The sequence below is a fragment of the Chinchilla lanigera genome, unplaced genomic scaffold, assembly GCF_000276665.1.
Source record: "Chinchilla lanigera isolate Chin_1 unplaced genomic scaffold, ChiLan1.0 scaffold00100, whole genome shotgun sequence".
Lineage (NCBI taxonomy): Eukaryota > Metazoa > Chordata > Mammalia > Rodentia > Chinchillidae > Chinchilla > Chinchilla lanigera.
In genome coordinates, this window is record NW_004955501.1 from 4,842,595 (window position 1) to 4,860,852 (window position 18,258).

Sequence of the window (18,258 nt, forward strand, 5' to 3'; positions counted from 1 at the left end):
ATCACTCATGCCAATGAGAGACCCCTGTGATACCAAAGTCTTCAACTCCTGCCTTAGCTCTGCTATTTAGGACTACAAGTTTATTCTCCTGGTGGAAGAAACAGATAACAGAAACTCATGCCTTAGAGTCAACAGTATCTAAGGCTTTGGGCAACAGAACCTGTTGATTTGTGAAGAGGAGAATCTTCCAGAAACCCCAGCATAAAAGATAGGTATGCCTGTGTATAGCAGAAGTTAGACATCAGCCCATAGCGCGTGACTGCTCAGGCTGCCTGTCATGCAGCTAGCTGAGGTCAGCCAGCCTTGACTGTCTGCTTCTCTTTGATAATGCACTGGGCTGACTTGACTGTGTCCAGCTTGTGTTTTCCTTAGTTAGAAAAATATATATTGTTTCCAACCTGCTTCAAGGACTTCATGTCTGGGACAGACTGGCCCAGTCAAGGACCCATTTAAAGCTACTTGCTCCACTCACAACTGCCCCTACTCCTTCCCAGAATGTTCCTGTTTAATGATAAACAATTTAAGTAAATCCACCTGACGACATATGACTTAATTCATGTAATCCATGTATCCAATCATGGAATAACCTGCTATCAGCTTTGCACTTCCCACTGCAAACCATATTTAACCTGAACTCAAACTTGTCTCTGGGGTGGTGATTGACTCTGGATTCCCCAGGCCACTAGCATAATAAAAGTTGCCTTCTAACTCCTCAGTGCGAAAGGTCTTCCATTTGGTTTGATATTGGCTTTTCTGTACCACTACCAAAGGGTGGAACTATGGTAACCAATTAAGTAGGTGGCAGTTTATTAAATACATGCATTTAGTAAATGGTACTTTTAAATAAATTACAAAATCTGTGATAAACCGTTTTAAAAGAACTATGTGTATCAGTCATCATACTTTTAGGAAGCTGGCAAAATGAGTAGTAAGATTTGAGTAAGATTGAGTTTGCAGTAATTTTAATATTTTCCAATAAACCTGAACTAAGAGTTTGACTCCACTTGACATTATTCACAACAAATGTTGAAATATACTTTTAAAAACCACAAAATTATCCCTTATCTCTTTCATTATGTAAGCCCTTGATACCGCACACAGCAGGGCCATCAGGTCACCTTCCCATCACCACTCACACTTTCTCCAGGCAGATTCATGGCTTAAACTGTAGTTGGACGACTTGGCTCTTGGGTAAAATCATTAGAGTATAAGGAGAGAAATTGAGGTTATGTTGTAGAGTTCTTTTAAACCGGTAAAATTTAATGCATATTAAATTCAGAAGCATAATTTTAATATAAAGAAATATGTTTTTCCAAAAAAATCTGAGAGCATTTAATGAGGCTTTCAAGGACATAATTTTTATTTGCTTTAATTTTTGTACAATTGTAATTGAAAATTAGAAAAATAATTGATATTAGCAGACATCCACATAGAAATGAATGAGAATTGGTCCCGCCGTATTGAGGCTTCTGGCATCTGTGTAGCTGCCTGATCAGTTTTTAATTCCTGTGGAAAAGGCAGGCATCCAGAAGTTCTGCAAAGTATAACACAGGAGGAAGACCATCAAGTGCTGCCAGCACTTACAAAACACAGTTCTGCTCCTAACTTCTAACAGTAAATGGTAGTTAATAAAGACTTTTTACAACACACACAGACATATCCTGCGCCCTGTCCTTAAATACCTGCATTGTCCTTTTGTCCTGCTCTCATCATCTCCAACACATGATATAATTCAACAAAAATTTAAGAATACTCAATGATTTCATTGTCCCAGCTCTAATGTTATCCCTCCAATTCCCTTGTTTTTGAGGCAGCTATGCCATCTAAAATGTGCATAATGAGAAAGGGCCTACTGTAGCATTAACTATGCTTCTTAAAACCATTGAAGAGTGGCCTCTACGGTAGTACATATAGCATGTGTCGTTTCCCAAGAGGTGTTCGCACTCATGTTTGTTTTGTTAAAGGAAGCACACTTGAAAACAGGTTCAACTCCCAAGTGATCCCAAGTTTCTCTATACTTCATTTCTCCTTCAAACACCCTATGCCTTTCCAGATAGTGTCTTTCCTTATGGTCTGATTAAGTGGCTCCATCTGTGACTGAGTTCTCCTGTGGGCCAGAAGGAAGCCCCCACATCTTTGTGTTCCTATGCACACTAGTCCAGGTGTGGCACCCTGGCCCTTAATACAAATATGTTTTCTGTGATCTCCACTATATTTCTCTTTGGTGTTTCATTCTACTTACCAGAGGTTAAACATGGTCTCAAGTTAGCCATAGCCATAAGATACTCTGGCCCTAAGAATTTTTCATAAGTTGTTTTGTTCCCTAGGTTTGCCAAACATTCCGTGTCATCGCTGAACAGCAGGTCCTTGCTTGAGGACTCGAACAGCTGGAACATCATATATTCAAATCCATTTCTTCCAAAGAGCTCCTGGGTCAGACATACAGACAGTGAGTGACCATGGGCTCCAGAGAGCACGGGGCTATGACTTCTGCCTAGGAGACCTGAGTCTGCTGGACTGCTCAGCTCCAGCCCCTGGGAAACCCAAGGCATAGTAATAACTTAGGAGGTGCACGGCAGAAGCATGGTCTCTGGGTTCAGGTGTTGGCCCTGTTTTTTCTTTGTTGTGTAACTGTAGGAAAATTCTCTGTTGAGCTCAATGAGCCTTAGTTCGCTCATTTGTAAATAGATAAAACACCAGATAGTACAATGATGTATGTAAAGTAGCTGGCAAATAGAAAAAGCTCTACGCTTTCCACTTTGCCACTATTTCGCCAGCCACTGCCAGATGTTTTCAACTTTCTGCATCATACTTTCATGTCTTTCTGCTGCTTGGAACCCTTGATATCTTGCCTCTTCTGTGATCTGGATCAGCCTCAGGTGCCCAACCATTTCCACCTTTTTGTGCTCCCCCTTTTGTTCTTTGCCCATTTCCCTGTGGCCAACGTGACAGTTTATCTATGTGGGACTTGCCTTGTAACGTGTTCAATGACAGGGCCATAATTTGTATGTATCCCTGCCATGTGGCTTGTCCCATTAGGTGGCTTTTTATTAATTTTATTAGTAAAAAAGATGAAGAAAAGTAATTAGATCCATTTATACCATCAGTGGTTCAAGCTGGCGGGAACATGTTAAAAGCCCACAACAAGAACCTCTTATGCTGACAGCTTTTCCTGGATCGTGATCCTTTAACTGGGATGTATGGTATATACTAAAACATAAACTTCTCATTTGCAGAACCTCCAAGAATGAGGAATGCTAGTGCAAAAAGCAGAGGAGGCTTTGGGCTTTCCCCCAAGATTATCTGGATATGTTATTTGAATGTAGCAATTCCCCAGAATTGATATCATTATTCTGTGTTGCAAGCAAACATTAAAACAAAACAAAATAAAACAAAAAGCAGTGCCCAGGCTGCCCAGCTTGCAAAAGCATATTTGGATCCACCCATAGGTCAGGCAGAGCAACTTCCATTCTGCTTTTCCTGCATTTAAACTGAGCCTGGCAGGAAGGGCACGGAGCCAACTCCTTTACCTCTGCCATAGAAGACAAAGACAAGGTTCGTTTTCATGGAGTAACTGAATAAGTCCAGAAAGGAGCCAGGAATCTGCTCGAGTGAGTCTCAAGCCAACACTCAGATGCTTATATGTCTAAGCTTTTCTCAGTCTGAGACATCCCCAGAGCAGGAAATAAACACAGACACAGCAGTAATCAGAGGCACAGCTGGAAGACCCAGGTCCCCCTGCCTGGGGAGAAAGTGTGTGAGGCCGGGCTGGGTGCATCTGTGCATCTCCACAATGGAAATAAGCACCCAGTGGGCAGGGTGTGAGCCCTGCGCACCCATACCTGTTGGTTGAAGAGTATTCTGCGAACGAAGTCTGCCTTATCTTTCCTCGAGATCACAGCGTGATTTGGCACCGTGGCCAGGTGGCAGCTCTTAGCCTCAGTCACAGGTTTCTTGGTGCCGTCGAGGCACAGCAGCTCGAAGTCTTCCTGCTTCAGATCCTTAGCCCACACCTCAGGATTCTTCCCTGGGAAGAGAAATCTGGATCGGCCACAGCTGACAGCCTTGGTCAAGGTACCCTCACCGCGGGAAGAACCCACCGCCAGTGTCTGGGAGTCACTAAACACACACATGCATGCACGTACACACACACACTAAAGAGAAAAACCCACAAAATCAGAACCTTTTTGTTAGAAAATGTTCAGTCCTATTAAAGGCAAAGATTTCTTAAAACAAGCTGGAAAAAGAACTAGCCAGAAAGGGAAAGATCAATAAGTTGAACTATATTAAAATTTAGAAAATTCAATCAAAACATACCACTAAAAAAGTGCAAAGGTGAGGCACAGACAGGGACAGGATACGTTTCCATATGCATAGCTGGCAGAAACTTGCACCCAGAATATATAAAGAATGCATAAATCACAGGAGTCAGACATGCAGACTCTCTGCCTATTGAGCCCAAGGCAAAGGTGATAGTGAATGCCCACCCCAGACTCTGAATAGACAGGAAAAATTTTCTCATTCCCTAAGTGGACAATATTATGATATTATTAATATAAGTCACTGGATCCTGGTAGGGTTAATAAAACTCCCCAATTTCCCTGTTAAAGGTGATTCCACACAGGACACTCGGAGTTTTCCAAGGTAGCAAAGGAAAGGCAGGCACATACCGTTAGTGTTCTGTAGGACTGCGGAGTGCTTCACGAAGGCTACATCTCCCTTCTCGACCAGACACCTGCAGAGCAAGCACTGGCTCAGTGAGGAGTGGAAGTGGAAGGGAGGCAGGGTCAGTAGACGTGAAAGGGGGGCAACAAGAGGGAGTCACATCCTTTCTACATGTCCAACACTTTCTCACAAGCAACCGTAACACCCATGTCATCCCTGGGCATTAGAGTGAAAGTGATAAAAAGGGAGAGCTGCCTATTGAGTTTAGGTCACAGACAACCATTGTTTAGGTCCTCATTTCAGATCCTGATGAGTTTCTGTAGAGGGGATGCTCATGTTGTCCTGGGAACAGGGGTATCCAAGGGGTGACTCTCTGATTGGACCAGCATTCATAACATCAGGACTACAGTGAGTGTAAAAGAGGTGACTTTGGAGGAGTTTCACCTTACTCATATGTCTGTGTAGTAATAATAAGAATGAACGTACCTCACTGAATGCCATGATCAGGTGTCTCTGTGTTTCAGATATATCCTTTCTGAGGAATGTTGAACACATTAAAAATCAGGTTTGTGTCATTCAGTCAGTTGGAAATGACTGTTAATGATCAGAGCACCTCTCACTCTCTCTCCTGACTTTAGATGCCTCCATACTAACTAACGTCAGTTACTCCCACTCAAATTTGCTGAAGCCTCTCACCCTACTTTTCTCCTTTACACCCATAGGTTGCTTCCTGGATCATCAAGATCATCTATCTTAGGTGCCCTTAAGGTCAGGTAGACAGAGACCTTCCTGATCAATAATGTCATCTGGGCATTCCTGCCAGCCTTCCTCTACTCTAGACCAGCGGTTCTCAAAGTTGGAGGCTAGGAACCAGCAGCATCAGGACCAGGAAGAAATCTGTTAGGAACTCAAGCACTTGCCCCACAAGACCTGCTGTTGGGTGAGAAACTCTGGAGATGGGACTCTGGAATCAGCCTCCACCAGCCTCTAGGAGGTTCTCACTCATGTCCAAGTATGAGCTGCTGCTTCAGACAGCCAGGCACCTACTTTGAAGTATCCCCACCTTCCGCAAACCTGTCTCTCCACACCTGTCTCTCCCTGCCACACACATGCTCTGAATGTGTTCCTGTCCTAGTGAACAGCAGAAATCATTTCACGACTTTCTCCTTGCAGCCGCCCTCCAGGCCTGCCAGCTCGTTCTGGTGGCTCTCTCCCACCATGCCGGTAAGAGACCAAAGGTTGCTCGCTCGACAAAGGCGTCCTCACCAGGTGCTCTGCAACCCGGCCCTGTCCCCACCTGTGGGAACCTTCTGCTGGATACTCTTTCTCTCATAGAATAACCTTCCCTCGTTCGCTGGAAATGCTCATCAGCATTTATGTCTTTTATTTAAAACCCCAAACCCTTCTCCCATTCCACACTACTGCCTGCAATAGATCCCTTTCCTGCTCATTCAAATGCTAAAAGGAATCAGCCTTCCTTACTACCTGGCCCTCCCCAATCCAGCTCCTAGGACCAGTTTACTCAGTGCCAGGGTTGCCAGATCCAGGGCCAGTTCTGAGCACTATTCTATGTCCCCTCTCAAGTCATCTTTTCCCCAGTGATTTTCAGTGTCATCCTTGTTATAGACCAAAGTGCATCATGTCTTGGATTTCCCTGGAAACTTTATTCTTTTCTACTTATGTATTTGTCATTTTTGTGCATCAGCCATCCTATGTAACTGTAATGTGATTTTTTTTAAATCTAGAAAACACAAAAATTTGTGTAATTTTACTTTGAAAATTGTGGCTCTCAGCTGCACCTTTGAGCCTAGTTATTTTTTTGAGAAGGGACTCCCTCTGCCTCAGGCCTACCTGGTCACAATGGAGGCAGCTGTGTCTTTAAATGTCACTTCACTGTATGAGCTGTCTGGGCAGGAAGCTTTCCTCTAGAAATTGGGAATAATATGTTATGGTTTCTGTTTGCTCCTTTACACTCGCGGTGCTGTAACAACACTGGGACTGCTGGTCCACATGGATTGAGAAACAGAGAAAACCACCCTGCAGGAGGGAGCACGTGAGGCAGAGGTGCAGAAAGGGGAGGGGCATGGGTAGGAGAAGCAGAGAGTCTCCGGAAACTAAGAAACCATCCATTGTTTATCTGGAGTGCACATCTGAATGGTACGTGGCAATGCAACCCTTTAAGCATCTTGGCTGCCTCCTGACTCAGCCCCTCACACAGAGGGAGCCCCCAGGGCACCTATTAAAACTTCCCCTTGGCATAAGCTGGTTCTTTCAAGGTCTTCTCATACCAAAGAAGTCCTTATTCATTTTACTAGAGAAGAGATATGAAACGAGGTGAGTAGACAAAATATGGCAAATGCTTCAGAATAAGTGATGAAAAAAAAAAGCAAGAGAAAGGGATGTGAAATTTTAGAGACAGTAGCCAGGAAAGATTTCCCTAAGAAGTCCAAGAGGAAGAGAGTGAACAGGGTGTGGTGAGGTGAGGAGGAAGAGCATTCATTCCAGGTGGGGGTTATGCAAGTCAGAGGCCTTTGAGCCAAGCGCCTCAAGGAACCAGATTGCTGAGATTATTGAAGCAGAGAGCAAGGGGATAGGAAGTAGGGATGAGGTCAGGAGGGATCTCTCCAGGTCGCAAAGGGCAAAGAAAGGACTTTGACTTTTATCCTGAGTGATATAAGAACTCATTAGAGGTCTGAGCAGAGAAGTCTAATGCTTTGATTCATGTTCCAACTCTAGGCGGTGTGTTGTGTGGAGAGAGACGAGAGGGAAAATGCATACAGCTTTAGGTCATTATAAAAATCAAGAGAGTGGTGGCGTTTTTTGGCCAGGATGGTGTCAGTGGAGGTGGGTGGTGGGGTCAATTCTGGTACCTTTGGAAGGTAGAACTGACACGATTTGAAGATGAACCATACATATAAAGAGTGTGAGAGAACAGAGGAGACATAGATAATGGCAAAGTTTTGACTTTTTTTCCAAAAAGGAAAATGGAGTTTCTCTTAACTGAGATGGAGAAGACTGGAAAAGGCATGTCTGGGTGGCAGTGTGTGAAATTTCAGGAGCTCAGTTGTGAATGCTTACATTTGAGATGGTGGTTAAATAACCAAGACAGATAACCAGTAAGCAGCTGAATATATGAGCCCAGAGCTTTATTTGGAATTTGGGGGAGACATCAGAACTGGAATGTGAACTTGGGAACTGTCAAGCTATGGATGCATAGAGACTCAATAAAACCATGAAAGATGGGGCATGAAGAGAGAAGACTTGTGAGGATGGAACCCTGGAGCATGTCAGCATGTTGGGAAAGAGGTTTGGAAAGTGAAGTGGAGCCAGTAAAGAGCTGAGGTGCAATATTAGGAGAGGGAGCGAGGAATACAAGAATCTGGTCTTCTGGCAGCCAAGGAAGAAAATATATCTACCAGGAGGAAGTAACTAGCACAGCCATTGGTGCTGGTAGATCAAGCAATGCAAGATCTAAAGACTGGTCTTCAGATTCAGCAGCATAGAGGCATTTGGTGAATTAAAGGTGTACTTTCAGCTGCATGGTAGACCAAAGGGAGAGGTGGGGCAGAAGTAGTCTGCCTGGGTGCCAACAAAATAAGGAGGTATGTTTTTTAAAACCAATAGTAAAACTGATTCCAGTGGCAGGAGAGATACACAGATTATCAAATTAGGTTCTGGAAAGACTGGAGAATGAACTGTCTGAAGCTAGGATTGCTCTTTCTGGGTTCATCTTTATTTTAGTGTGATACAGTTCTAGGAAGAGCAATTCTAGATGCTCTGTACTGTCATCATAATGATATCAAAATGGGACTGAACTTGATACCAATCTACTTTCTAATGTAAAGAAAAGTTAAACTATTTCAGCTTAGCTTTACCATTCAGCATACATTTCTGTAACTTACGTATGGCTTATGAAAGAGACAAAACTCTGGAGAGGGCAGGATGGAGTAGACTGCTGGTGTCTGAATAAGAGTCCTTTCTAGAGTCTCATACATGGTCCACACACCCTTATTTGGACAATAAAGTCCTACTGTCTCAAAGTGTCCAGCCCTGTTGCACTTAGACACAGAACTACCTTCGCAAGCAGGTCTGTCAGGCTAATACCTGCTGCTCCAACAGGTCACACACCAGACCCCTCTTTCTCCACACTTTGCCCCCACCGACTTTCTTCACTGGCCTCAGCACCACATGACTTGCCCCTTCCCCATGCCCTTTGTCTTGATGACCCTTCTTCCTGTATTACTCTTCCTCCAGATTTTTCTCAGGCCTCATTTCCACTCTAAAACCATGAGCCACAATAACCTCTTCTCCTTATAAGCTTATTAGTGCAAGTGTTTTGTTATAGTGATGGAAAACTGACTAACACAACCTGTTTGGTTCTTCCACAGCACTTACATCTGGGAAGGGTCTTATCCATTATGTGTTTATTGTACTGTTCTTCCCATGGGACTGTTGGGGGACAGAGACAGGACCATGTCCATCTTGTTGGTTGCTGTAACTTCTCTACCTACAATAGCACCTGCCACACATGAGTAAGTGCTCTGTAAATAGCTCTTGGGTGGGTGGAGGAGCCTAGAAATATCTATTTTTAAAAGATATCCATCAGCCAGATATAAGAAGCAAAGTATCTGTGTCCCTCTTGTGATTTTACACTGAGGCTCTAACAGTTTCCATGACTTGACCATAATTATACAGAAGAAAGGAGCAAAATTAGAAGCAGAGAAGTGGCTTAGTAACCATCAGTCACTCTGGTTCCTCTCCAGGGTGCTGGGCTCCCTAAGTTACCTGGGCATGTAGGAGAGTTCTCCAGAACTGGGCTAGACTTTAGTTGTTGGGGTTACTCCGAATTGCAGTAGTTCTGTTCTCTAACTTTGGGTCCTTCTAAATCAACACCAAGACGCTGGGCTGAAGAAAAGGGTGCGACCATGACACACTGGAGTGGTACAGCACAAAGGGGGTGGACAGATAGTACTCACCTGAGAGCCCCACTGGAGCCATAGTACCTCTCATGGCTGTTGGGAGCACACAAGTGGCTTCGATTGCTGCTGCCACCACACAAGGCACAGAGTTCAGAATCTGGATTAGACCCAGGAGCACAGCTGTGACTGAAGAACTCATCTGTAGGAAAGGGGAACCAGAGTCAGCTCTTCCTATGACATCAGCAAAGCCTCAGGATCATCCCTGAAACTGTCTGGATAATGCAAAGATAGAAGCAGTTATTTAGCAACTAATCACTAAGAACAAATACCTATGAAATTAAACAAAGATTTCAGCTAGAGCAAAGTGAAAGAGAACTGACTCAAAGTGGGTCAGGGTCTGAACTCACAGGAGCCCATCTTGTCCTGGCAAAGAGAAGTAGTGCTGAGAGAGGAGACACAGATTTTAGCCCCATGAGAATAAAACAGTGGAAGTTGTGGCTGGTTTAACCTAACCACATGTTTTCTGACCTGTGCTGCCCTTTCCCCTCACTACAAGGTTTGCCACTGTGACTTCAAGGCAGGAAGAGTCTAGACAGACGCAGCCACCAAGCCCAGTGCCTGCAGGTAGCACAATAAGGAAATCAGGCACAACCCTGCCCTCTTGGAACCTGCAGTCCCTGGGGTAAGAGCCAAAACTCAGTTAACCACACCAGTGATTTCATGTCCCCCGACCCCTGACTCTGTGAAGAAATAAAGATAGAGGAACCCTCCGTAGACCTGGGGTTCAGGGAGAAGCCTCAAGATGAAAGATGAAGGATAAGTGTCCACAAGTGAAGGGCAGAAGGTGGAGCTCCTACACAGGGGGCAGCACGTGCAAAGGCCTGTGTTGGCTGGAATGGGGGACATGGCACAGAGAGCTTAATGGAGGCCACTAGGGCTGGACCACTGCGAGAAGCTGTGAGTGAGGATGGGGCAGGGTTCTGACCATCTGGGACCTTTCGAATCACTGCAGCTATTATTGTTCTTTATCCCTAGAGAAATGAAGGGGTCTAGACAGTGCTGGGCCAGGGTTAGTGTGCAGTATGTAGTCAGATATGCACTTTGCAAACATTAGCCTGGCACAGGGGCAGGTAGGCTCATGGTGGCCAGCTACTGCAGTGGTCCAGGGAAGATGAGGCAGCACGGACTACAAGAGAGCAAGGGGCGGGAGATGGGTGGAAGAGGGAGAAGTTAGTATTGCTTACAGTGGACGGGAAAGTGGAGGGTGACATGCTAGATCTACAATTGAGCCAAATGGATGAACTGTGTGGTCCTCCACCACCCAAGATTATTGTGCTACACAACCAAGCTTGGCCAGGTAGTTGCATTTAGTTTTGGACAGAATAAACTTAATGTGCTTTTGAGATGTCCAGCTAGATAAATCAAAGAGACAGTTCAATATACATGTCTGGTATCAAGGAGAAATATTTGCTAGGAATAAGAACTTGATGGTTATCAATACTCAGATATACTATCAGTACTAATGATAGCAGTGCGTATTTGTCTAGCACTAAGCAAGCGCCCGGCTTTGCGCGTGCAGCGCTCCTGATGGAACTCGAGGCTGCACATGTGGGTGTGACGCTTAAGGGTTAGGGTTAGATTTGGGAATCCAATGGCTTTATGCAATAGAAACATACCTTAATCAAGTTAGTAAAGGGGGATCGTGCAGGGGTAGGAGATAAACCAAGCCAGTGTGCTTTCAGTGTTCCAAGGCAATTTGAGGAAACGCTGCTGAGAGATCAGGAGAAAAGAGCTGGAGCACAGAGTTCCGGCTGAGCAGCACAGAGGTCACCGGCGGCCTGGAGCAGATGCAGACGAGCTAGGCAACAGGGAGTTGAGGAGTGAGTAGAAGGCAAATGGTTCAGACAGTGCTTTCATGACTTCTAGCAGTAATGGGGAGGAGAAAAAGAATTCTGTGCTGGAGGAGAATGTCGGAAATGGGGAGTGTTTAAAGGGGGAAGACACTGAGTGCTTATACAGTGAAAGAAACTCTTGGATCTGCCAGATGGCTGAAACTCTGGGAAGGCAAGTGACCCACACCCAAATGCAGGTAGAGAGGTAGGCCAGGTAGGGAGGACACTGGGGAGAGTTGGCTCTCCGGAGGCCCACAGCCTTGTCTGTGTCCTGCAAATGCATGATGGATCATCTGCTGAGAAAGACTGGCAGATGGATATACTTGGAGCTTTATGGACAATGAGGACATTAGGATAATTGTGGAACGTGTAGGGTGTGGAAAAGAGCAATAATGGGGCACTCCTGGAGGTTGGGGGAGCCATGAGGGACAGTAATTAAAGCATTTCCATGGACACCACTGATCTGCTTTGTGAGGTTCCTAGCTGTATTCAGCCACTCGGCTGCCGAGGAGAGCAGGTAATTGGGTTCATGCAGGGCTGGGATTTGTCATATAAGTGGGGAAAGAAGAAAAGCAGAAAGCTTTCAGGTGCTGGCAGGAGTGCAGTAAAATGACTAGTGTGGGGATCCAAGAGAGACAGTATGAACACGAAAGACACAGCACTGCAGGCCAACCCTTCAAGGTAGATTTTCAATTAAGAAAGTGGCCAATTTGGTTTATATGTGAAAATCTCACACACACACACACACACACACACCACCACCACCACCACCCATGCTTTGCCTGTTCCCCAAGCCATTCGTGAGATATAACAAATGGGGTTATTTCCCTAAGGTCTGCCCTGGGACCAAGGCACTCCCCTAAGAAACAAGTGGACGAAGAGAAAGGGAGGACCTGCTCAGCCCTTACTGTCTGTCAAGCCCTTGACTCCACCTGACTCAGAGCGTACTTTGCCCACCATTGGAACTGAATTTCTCCCCTACCCAGGCCCAGGCCCAGGGAAGAGACTACCACAACTCCTCCAGAACACACTCACCAATTTTACAGGACCTGGTTTGGTTGTATATTAAACCCAAGGGGATGTTCCAGCCTGCAGAAGTGCCAACTGCAGAGTGGCAGGACTTCTTGCCTCGCAGAGAGCTCCAGGTGATATCGGCATCTGATTTCTTAACCACAGCCACAACATAATAACCTTGCAGAGGAGACAGCAAGATGCAATTTCTCCTCTTTTTTAGGGAGAACAAAGGCAAGATCTGACCAGCCCTCCTTCAACCAGGCCATTTAATGACATCTGAATGTGGTGGATGATATGAACTGGGTATTCTCCATTTCTGCTTCATCTCTGTTGCCTGGGGTTTTGGAAACTACACTCTTAGTAGTTCTTGCAACTACACTCTTAGTGTAAATCAGGCGTGTAAGACAGGGAAGGTGGAAATGATGCAGGGGCCTTCCCCTTAGCTCTTTTGCTAGGGAGCAAAGTCTGGAAGTGTGAGCTTTTCCTGTACAGCTCTCTAGGATCCCTTCTCCACCCTAGCAGATCAGAGGCTATCACAGGAGTTACAGCAGCAACAGTGATATTGGCTCTGGCTTCCTCCCAGCCACAGGAATGTCTTGAATTCATGGTCCTGAAGCCTTGCAAGTGGCAGCTCTCCTAGGGAGTCAGTTCCATTACACTCTGGCAGGAGTTATTCCAGGACCTGGAGTCTACGTCTGCTAACATTTGATTCCCCATCTTACCTTCCCTCCTGCTTCATGGAGTGCTTTTGTAAAACTATTCAGATTCTTTTAAACAATATTTTTATTGGTACATGTTTGTAGTATGTAATGATTACCTTCATCATGGAGAGTTGGCACATGTACACGATATTTCTTAATTCTTTTTTAAAACTCTTTCCCTTCTCTCCCTTTCCTGTACTCCAGAACCTCTGTGGTACATGGAGGCTGCAGGGCCTCTGTGACCCGGTGCTTAGTAGGGGAAACAGTCCACGGAATGCTGCCTGTGCCGTGGGCTGCAAACCCCCTCAGCTCCCCAGATCTCCTGTCTCATAAAAAACACTAAACCCGAGTAAGCCCCTGGTTTTCCCCTCATGGTCTTCTATCACAGTGGCTTTCAGTTTCTTAAAGCATAAATTGCTAGTGCCATCCACAGAGTTTCTAGCTCAGCAGGTCTAAGGCCAATCAGGTCCAAGAATTAATTTTCTTTTCCAATAAATCCCCATGTGATGGTGATGCCATCGGCCCAGGGACCAATGCTCTATCTATTTCCGGAATTAAGCACTTGAGTGACAGGTACAGACCCTCTCTGCCTATCTGCAGACACAAGACAGAAGAGCCTGTGACCTGGAAGTGGTCTCCTCTGTTAAAGACCAGGGCGACTCTCATTCTAGCTGGCTATAAGCCAAAGGGTGGGTTTCATTTGCCTCCTCTTCTCCTCTCAAAACCTCTACTCAGCCCCAGAAGTGCCAGGCATGGCCCCTACCTGGTGCTGACCTTCATGCCGAGATGGGCAGGCTGCATGTGACAGGAGCAGAGGGTGGTGTAGGAGGGCTCAGGGTTCCCAGTCCCTCCACCTCCTCTCAATCTCAGATGCAGGAACCTCTGGGCTGCATGGCTGTGTGGCTGTGTGCAGGCCACCTAGTCCCTGAGCCCCACTCTCCAGATCTGTGTGACACAGGACAATAGTGCCTACACTGCAGGGTTGCTGAGGAGAGTAAAATGGGTGTAGTGCAAACAGGAGTCCTTTGTGAACTGTACAAAACCCTACAGATATGATCAGTGCAGCTTTAGGACAGATTTGCATGTCAACAATGAACTGGGGATACTTTCCCCACCACAACTCATAATTTTTGCTTGTTTTTAAGGCTTCCTTCTCCCACTACACAACAAGGGAGCTCCGGTATTACTGATTCTCACTCACCTTCCAAGGGTGTATTCACACACTTAGACCTAAGCCGCTCATTGCTACCGTTAGTCCCTAAAAAGAAAGACAGACACATGGTTCATAGCATTAAATTCTCATACTACTCCATCCAAACTTGTGAGCTACTCAGTGTCAACTTTCAAGAATAAAAGGAGAGCCACTAACTAAGCAATCTCATTGGTTGTCACCTAACCAAGTTTCTGTAGGCCCATGTAACCTCTCCACCTGCTCTTTGCCATTTGAGTCTTAGGTTTTGTTCCAGAGTCTTCTCAATACTCAGGCAGATGCCTCCTAAAGGGAAGGAAAGGCAGAGACCACTCCACAGCTCCTGAGTTAGGGGGAAGCTCTAACACAAGCTACTTGGCAAGCCTTGTGCCAGCTCTGCACCATGCCCTCTAGTATCACTCTCTCAGTATTATTTTCAGCTCTTTCTACCTAACTCTTGCATCGTGTCTTAACTGGTTATGACTCTGGGAAAAAGGATTTTACCTCCTAGCTCCCTATACTCCAACAATAGTTATTATTATCCTATCACAGAACTGTATTATATCTTTATGTCTATCCCATCTTGTCCATGGTGCAAGGAGACAAAAACACAGAGAGGTCTCCCCTCTGCTTACCATAGTTCTCTCCCAGGACTGGCACCAGGCCACACTGGCCAGCTATGTAGACAAATCCTCCATCCAAGGTCATGGCATCAGCTTCTCCTTTCTGAAGTAAAGAAAGCAAAAAATAAAAAAAAAGCTGTCTCTCTGTTGTTTTCTCTTCTGGTTGCATAGAGACCCCTCCCATTCCACTATAGGCAATTCCAATTCAGCCCTTCAGCTGCTCAGACATACCTTTATTCTGTCTCTTTAAAAACCTAAAAACCCTCTATCCAGGAGGGGGAGACATCAAACAAAAAAAACATTTATTTTCTTCTGTAACACTGTTGATACATAGTAATCAATAACCTAAACACAGGACCTTCAGCTTCCAACTTCTTTGAGACTTAAACAGACTTATCCAGTGCAATGGTAAGCGGGCCACAGGTCCTTGTGTGCAGGCTTTCTTTTACCTCTCAGTCAGCTCGCTCACAGTCCTGTGCTACTTTCCAAATTCTCCTTCTTCACTACCAGCCTACACCACCTCTACTTCTGTGCTCAACCCGGAACTCAACCCTGCAGACCACAGCCCCTACCAGACACCCCTGCTGCCTCCGCCCTTCTTCACTGCCACCATCAGCCACCATCACCGGCCTCCCTGTCCCCTCCCTCCCTCTTCACCCTCCTTCTCTCTGCCCACTGCATATACTCCCCCGTCAACTCCCTCCTAAACCAGAACTGCAGGGGTCTTGGCCCCCGCATCCAGGACATGGCAGAGGCAGAGGACATTATCCACATACGCATTCCCTTCTCCCGTTTAGACTTTGCCCAAACTAAAAGTGTCTGCATTTCAGCCACCCTCAGGTCCCAGTTCAGCATCCGGTCTCTCACCCACTAACTTCCTCTTCATTCTCTGTCCACTCTGTACTCTGATGCCCTTTTTGCCTTCTAACTCTTATGGATGTTGCTCTCTACTGTTAAAATAACAGAAATAGTACAAGAGATCTCTATTGCGATTCACCTAAAAATTGGTAGCCCCTAGAAAAATAAACACAGATTATGTGTCTCCTGTGTTTGTTTGCCTATTAATCTGTGTTTATGATCAACCTTGGATGTGCCAGACAAGGTCCCACTGTGCTGAAAAAGCAGCTACCTGTACCAGTTTACTTCAGTTTTCTCCATGATGGGTGGCTTCTCCAAGTTTTCCCAGGTTTCCCAACCCCTAAGATTAAGGGGAATACTATTGTTTATTAGTAAACAATACAATTTAATAAAAAAATCTGTGTAAGGTCACATTGGCCATGGTATGCCCCCTTCACCCATGGCAATAACAAAGACTAAACTGCAAACTCCAAACCCATACCAAAGAAATGCAGGAAAAGAACTGAAATAAAACAAAATATTAATGCCAAGGGAAAACATTGAACAAAAGATAAAGATTAAAGGAAAAGGTTTCAACAATCAGACTGAGTTCAAACTGGAATCCAAACCCAGGTTGGAGCTGGGTGTGGTGGCACACGCCTGTAATCCCAGCACTCAGGAGGCTGAGGCAGGAGGATCGTTGCGAGTTCAAGGCTAGCCTGGTCTACAAAGTGAGCTCAAGGCCAGCCTGAACTGCATAGGGAAACCCTATCTCAAAAAGACAAAAATAAATAAATAAATAAACCCTGGTTGGTATTGAGAATAAGTCAAACTCCAAGACCAAATGTCAGGTAAAAAGCAGCTCTTGTGTTACATAGGGCCTATACTGGGTCCTGACAAATAACAAGCTAAGATGGTCTCAGGATGCCAAAAGACAAAACAACCTTCCTGACCAATGAGGGCCCGTTAAAAAAAAATCTTAACTGATTGGTAAATTTACTTTAAATTCTGTGGCTTAAATTAAAATTATTTTGTTTGCTAGACTTGCCTAAAACATTTTTTATAAATAGCTTTAGGAAGATTCTTGAACTACACTAACAGGATTGACTTGCTTTTCTGTTGGTTTCCGTGTGTACTGAGGTGATTTGTCATTCAAGGTCATATAAAGTTGTCAGCGCTAGGTAAAAGTTAACATCTTTCTTCTTCTTTCTACTTTCTGCTGGTACTAAGACAATTTACTGTTCAAGGTTATTTAAAAGTCTGTTCGGCCAGCATGAAAATGTAACGTCTGTGAGTTAACTCTAAGATAAAAATGTACAAGGAAAATTTTTCAAATCCAAGCGGTTACTAAGCTTGTTACAAAAACAAACAAAAAGCAGTGAAAAAGACTAAAAGAAAAAAATTCAAAACTAGGAGATCCAGGTATGTCAGAATATTTGCAGAGGATCACGCTTATAAAAGGAAATGCATGTTTGGCCATTCTGTTTTTACTCTTGTTGGTTTGGTTAGGCCTAGGATCTGTTCCTTTTAAACCTCTTTGTTGCTCAAATGTAGTGAAAAGGGGCTATGACACTAACTCTAAATCATCTGTAACTTCCCCTCCAACATGAGAGCAGATAAGACCAACAGCCAGGACAGCACCCTGGCATGAGAGACAATAACAAACAATGGCTAATTAACAATGTCTTCAGACAAGAGGGGATATTTTAAAAAATGAAAGCTGTCAAAATCAAAATGGAGTCACTTATGTCAACTCCATCAAAGGATAAATGGAGCCAAGAAGTTATAAGAAAGAGTTCTTTCACTTAAATGCCTGATTGTAACTATCACAAAAGACATTATTTGGGTCTGGCTTTTTAACTTTTCTTTGTAAAAATGGCTACTAATGAGTATTCCTAGATAATTATCTTTGGTTCATGTTTGTACATCTTCTCCAGTTTATTTCTTTCCGAATTCCACAGTTCCCAATAATAAGCCTCAAACCAGTGCCTAAACCTATTACAAAAATTTATTTGGGTCTCATCATCAGTTTAGGTCTCAACTCTTAAGTACAACGTCACCCTACCTCTGATGATCAGCAAACTCAAAGAAAGCCCCTGAAGCCATATTCACTCAGCTCAAAAGAGTTACAGATGTGATCACTTCATCTTTTATTAGTGATTTGACTTTGTTGAATCATCAGGAAAAACATGGTGACAAAACAGTTAAAATCCCCAATTTTCTTCAGTAACACACTTCTGCCCAGCATCTGTTGGACAGTCATAAAACATTACACTAATGAGGACTAAAAACAGCACAAGATAAGAGTAGATACAAAAACCATCCTTTCCTGAGCCAAGTGTGGTGGAGCACACCTGTAATCCTATCACTCAGGAGCCTGAGGCAGAAGGATCACCATGAGTACAAGGCCAGCCTGGG

At 44.6% G+C, this 18,258-nt stretch overlaps 1 protein-coding gene across 1 annotated transcript in view; it reads right to left on the reverse strand.

Annotated features, from left to right (window-relative positions):
• Nucleotides 1-1,342: 1,342 nt before the first annotated feature.
• LOC102027879 (inhibitor of carbonic anhydrase-like) overlaps nt 1,343-18,258 on the reverse strand; it is a 51,683-nt gene continuing 34,767 nt past the window's right edge. Inside the window, exons 10-17 of the mRNA XM_005406810.2 lie at nt 15,016-15,106; nt 14,393-14,449; nt 12,512-12,667; nt 9,642-9,783; nt 4,671-4,735; nt 3,843-4,027; nt 2,243-2,429; nt 1,343-1,534 (exon numbers count right to left, since the gene is read on the reverse strand). Of these exons, the coding sequence (XP_005406867.1) occupies nt 1,500-1,534; nt 2,243-2,429; nt 3,843-4,027; nt 4,671-4,735; nt 9,642-9,783; nt 12,512-12,667; nt 14,393-14,449; nt 15,016-15,106 (918 nt within the window). The 3' untranslated portion in view covers nt 1,343-1,499. The remainder of the gene's footprint in view (nt 1,535-2,242; nt 2,430-3,842; nt 4,028-4,670; nt 4,736-9,641; nt 9,784-12,511; nt 12,668-14,392; nt 14,450-15,015; nt 15,107-18,258) is intronic.